At 32.9% G+C, this 5,000-nt stretch overlaps 1 protein-coding gene across 28 annotated transcripts in view; it reads left to right on the forward strand.

Annotated features, from left to right (window-relative positions):
• Positions 1–5,000, forward strand: part of LOC113817407 (protein tramtrack, alpha isoform) — a 142,525-nt gene that overhangs the window by 76,528 nt on the left and 60,997 nt on the right. For 4 of the 28 annotated variants that reach the window (XM_070140897.1, XM_070140896.1, XM_070140899.1 and 1 more), the window contains exons 8-9: positions 904–1,189; positions 2,205–2,395. The exons of 19 other annotated variants lie outside the window; for them this stretch is intronic. In XM_070140897.1, the coding sequence (XP_069996998.1) occupies positions 904–1,189; positions 2,205–2,272 (354 nt within the window). In that variant the 3' untranslated portion in view covers positions 2,273–2,395. Of the gene's footprint in view, positions 1–903; positions 1,190–2,204; positions 3,784–5,000 lie in introns of those variants that run through there. 5 more of the 28 variants (XM_070140915.1, XM_070140913.1, XM_070140926.1 and 2 more) reach the window with 3 other exon arrangements.

Raw genomic sequence — 5,000 nt, forward strand, 5'->3', positions numbered from 1 at the left:
TTCTAGCCCCACTAGACACCCACTACTTAATTCTTTTTAGCCCAACATAAGGAATTCAAAATATGAGTTTCTGTTAGCTTTCAGTAGGATAGAGAAAGTTTACAACTCTGTGTCAGATCTAACAATTTCATAGTCTCCCTCACACTATAGAAATTCTGCTGGAAGCTGGTTGATGGAGTTTGAGAGCAGCTATGTTCAGTCAGCTGCAGGCCACATGTATGAATCATGGAATTTCTTTCTCTTACTCTTTTATGTTTTCTATGATTATGAAACCTTTGTCACGAACATGACAATAGTACAACAGGGATCCACATGACTCAGGACCATCATGACCAAATAGTCACCTATCTGCATAAAAAATCAGTGGACCTTTGCCATATCCATATATGCCTATGAAATCAAACATCATTTTAAGAGCCAAGAAGGGTATATATTGAAAATAATGGGTTAAATAAACTTTTAAACTATGGCAATAGCAGTCACATATTGGAATTTGCATATTGTGAAAAAATTTCAGTCTCATATAGATTGAATGTTAATTGAAGACAGTGAACTTGTACATGAAGTAATTTTCTATTGGAGTTAAAGGTAAGACTACTGATAACTTAATCCTTTGAAGACATGATTCATCCTAAAGAAAAATCTTATGAGTTTGTTTCAGATATGTTTAGAGGGCAATAATATATTGAAATATTTATTTTCTATTTCTACAGTCCCTAACAGAGGCCATTATAATTTTTATTGTACTAGAATTTACATTTCTTATAGTTTTAAGTTCCATTATGTGTTTTGGATATTCTTTGGGGATTCAGTTCCTGGAAGTGAAAATAAAAGCAGGGTAACATGTGTGTATATGCAGTTTAATGTGTAGAAATGACTGAATAAGATGGGCATCCCCTACAGGTAGGGCTGAACAGTGGTGGTCTAAGGAGAGGAGGAGGCAGTGGAACCACAGTGAACAAGAATTCTACTGCCAAGTTGCATCAGTGCCCCTACTGTGACTACAATACAAAGAAAAGCACAAATCTTGTCACTCATTTAAGAACACATACTGGAGAAAAGCCCTTTCCATGTACATATTGTCCTCATTCAGCAACTACTAAAGAAAGCTTAAAAAGACATATTCGTACACATACTGGTGAAAAGCCATATGTTTGTTCTCACTGTCCATTTAGGTCTGCAGAAAAGGGTAATTTGAAAAATCATATCTTGATTCATCATGTTTAAAGAAGTTATCTAACATTTTGTTTTCTGGAAATAATTGTACTCAGGTGTGTCCTTGGGAAAGTTGGGGGGGGGGAGGTGAGAGGCTGCAATTTTTTTTTTTTTTTTTTCCCGAAGAATTTGTTTTGGCATATGAATGTGGTTAAGTGAATATGTACATGATCTGTGTGTGTCTGTGTTGTTTGTGTTTGTTTGTTTGCTTATTTGTGTGTTCTTGTGCATATGCATATTCATCATGTGTGTGTGTGTGTTTACTTTTATGCATGTATGTGTGTTTGCTCATATATGGACAAATGCAAATGTAAGCATACATGAAAATATGCAATTGCAAGTTAAAATTTGAATGTTTTTGGTATTACATATTTGGGATTTGTAAACTCATGATTCCTAGAATTTGTAAAGTGTGAGTTTAACAGTATATACATTTCCTTCTTAGAAGTACTAATTTTTAAAATCTTTATCTTAAGTTTGCACTTTGGTTTTATGTTGTTTCTTGTAAAGAAATTATTCTCATTTCTAGGTACTGAGATCATGTAGAAGCTGTTACATTTGAAGACTTTAGGCTAATAGGTATTGAATCTCTAGAAAGTCTGACAAGATTTTTCCATGAAACTATAATCTTATATGCCTTTATCTTTAGATAGATGGTATCCTTATTCATAGTTTCCATAGTTTTATATTCTCCTTCAGTTATCTATAATCCATTGAGTACTGCCTTGGTTGAAAAGGAAACTGAATAGCAGAATTGCTGAATAGCAAATATTTTCTCTTATATAGTTATACTGGCCCTTTACTGCATAATCCTATATATGTTATGTATGACTGATGTGTGTATCATTGATGTTTGGTTTCTTACATGCTCAAAAGTTCTAGTTTTTTAGATATTTAATTGAAGAGTTTGCCAGTGTTTGGGATAGAGGTTGGAAAAATATAGTGTCCTTGTTGAATATCACCATTAGTAAGTAGAACATTGCCTACAGGTGGGACTGATCACCAGCAGCCGGAAAGGTGGTTGGAGAGATGCCTCAGGAGCCAGGCCCATGAGTGACACAAAATGCAAGTTGTACAAGTGTCCGTACTGTCAGTATACCACTAAGAAGAACACAAATATGACAGCACATATATGTATTCATACAGGGGAAAAACCTTTCAGTTGTCCACATTGCTCTCGAAGATTTACACAGAAAGGAAATCTACAGTCACACATGTACACCCACACAGGAGAGAAGCCATTTGCTTGCTCATATTGCCCATATCGCTCAACACAGAAGAGCAATTTGAAGAGTCATTTGTTTTCTCATCATCCTCCTGAGAAAAAATAGATATTGATATGTTTGTGAGAGTATATATTTATTTTTTATATATTTTTTTAGAGAAAAGACTCATTTTGTTTAGTTCTTTTATCTTATGTTTGTATAAACTGTACTGCATTGGAAGTAAGTGCTTTGACAGTATGTGCTGTGAAAGTTCTTTTGCATACAGGAAGAAAGATGTAGCCACATTAGTTATGTTGCCATTATTTTCATTCCATTAAAAATTTGTCTCTTGTCCCCATGTTATGCCATAGTTAGTTGTACTCTTTATGGTAAGAGGCATGATATGAGTTCCTTGTGACATGTAGAATAGGTATGAATAGGAATGAATTTCTTCATCAGACAAGTGATGTTAATGATGCATTTTGATGAAATCCTCATCAGAAATGTGTATACTTCTGAAGAAGGTCTAATCAGAATAAGTGAAATACAACTGAAGTTATTTGTTCTTTTTGATACCTTTTTCTAGACACGAGTCATTGTGAAAGTGACTTCTATCCTAAACATACTTAAAATCATGGAGGTAAATGTTTTTAGCAAAAGATGTACATATTGATTAATTTATTGCTGGCTATGGTAATCATAATGGCAGCAAATTAGCTATACAGTATATGTAATTTCAATCTAGTTTATTGCTGTGTGCTTCACTCTCATTAGAAAGTTAGAGGCCTTTGGGATATGGAAGATCCTGCTTCTGGCTTTAAGGATTACTACTTTTGTTTATCCTATCATGTACTCTAACTCAAGGATATAGATACTGAGTAGATAAAGTGTCTATATAATACAGTGTTTACACAAATAAGTTCCTCTTGATAAATAAAGTATGAAGAATATAAATATATGAAAAATAAATTTTATGTAAAACTTATGGAAATTATAGCAATACAATTAACAACCAAATAGTATTGATGGTTAGAATGGTAACAGAAACAGTAGTGACCAAAATTTGAAATTTATGGAGATTGTAGATGAGATTTGTATTGTCTACAGTTGAGTGAGTTTACAGTGATGTTATTGGTTGGGAATTTTTAAAACTGATCGGTGGTATGGCATTTTTGTTATCAGAATCAGTTGGTGGATTATAGTATTTAGAAAACATATATGTATATACTATGGTGTCCAATTTTTATAGATATTTTTGAAGTATGGATGTAGGCTGTTTTTTATTTTTCTTTCAATGAAAATAAGGCAACTAGTATATATGATTATGTAAACAGTGTGCAAAAATATATAATTATTTAGAAACTAATTATTTCTGTGCATTTTCCTTACATTCTAACATAAGAAAAAGGGATTAGATCAGGGGCTGAAAATTATGTCATCAAATTGTACTGGATTTTATCTCACCTACAATATCTACATATAAGTATCTCTCACATATCATTGAATTGGAATATTTCTGTAATATGTTCTTCTCCTATAGATACTGACACCATTACACTATTCATAACTAGTAATAAATGAATGTTAAAAGATAGTCACAGAATGGGGCCTTGGAGATTATTAGATCAAACGACCATGTTTAACCCCAGTATGACGGGGCCGGCATTTCTGCAACCTAATTTTTACACAACAGTTTAGTCTTAATGATAGGATTTGTGCTGTGTACAGCCAGCCCATCTGCTCACTTGCTAGAGCAAGTCATGATGCACATTCATTAATACATGATTACATTAGATAGCTATAGCCATATCTGTCACCGAGGGATTAGAGTTAAATGTTAGTTTTTATTATTTAGACAATGATAATGACTCATTGCAAACCCGTAAAATGAAAAAAAGTGATCTTTGTATTATGTTATTACACACTAACAATACCATATTGCAAATTAGTTGAAAATTATGATTGCTGCAAGTTAAGTATCTTATTGGATGTGCCAAAAATATGTACTGTCTCTGTGAACTATTACGAATAAAAAGAAAGGAATAGAAAAGAAAGAAAACTCTTCTCCTTCAGAAAATGTGTACTATATTGTATTTCTTTGCTAAATCAGTAATATTCACCAGAAATCACTTTAATTTCCTTTTTATGAACCTCTGAACATGTATACATGAGTATGAATTATGTATAAAAGTATTTAATTGATTGTTTCTAATATGATTACTGTTGACCCACTCATGTTGGATGATTTCTAATGACTGCTTTGTGAACCTGGCAGGATGACTAGTACTAATGCCATACACAGTCAAGTCTGCTCTAAGATGTGCATGCTAAACATTTGTGTGCTCTTTTACCCTGAATGCAGTTATTTTGGAGACAGCTTTTTAAAATCAAGTTTAAAATCTCTTTTTGGCCTCATTTTCTGAAAAAAAAGTATGGTGGAGGCAAAGCATACAGAGCAAGGAAAATTTTTATTTTTGTTTTTGTTTATTTAGTTTTTTGTTTTTTCTTCAAAATTTTCACTCAAGTAGCTGGCTGTGTATGAAACTTAGTGCAGGGGTTGGTATGGTGTGGGGAAATCAA

The sequence above is a fragment of the Penaeus vannamei genome, chromosome 27, assembly GCF_042767895.1.
Source record: "Penaeus vannamei isolate JL-2024 chromosome 27, ASM4276789v1, whole genome shotgun sequence".
Classification (NCBI taxonomy): domain Eukaryota; kingdom Metazoa; phylum Arthropoda; class Malacostraca; order Decapoda; family Penaeidae; genus Penaeus; species Penaeus vannamei.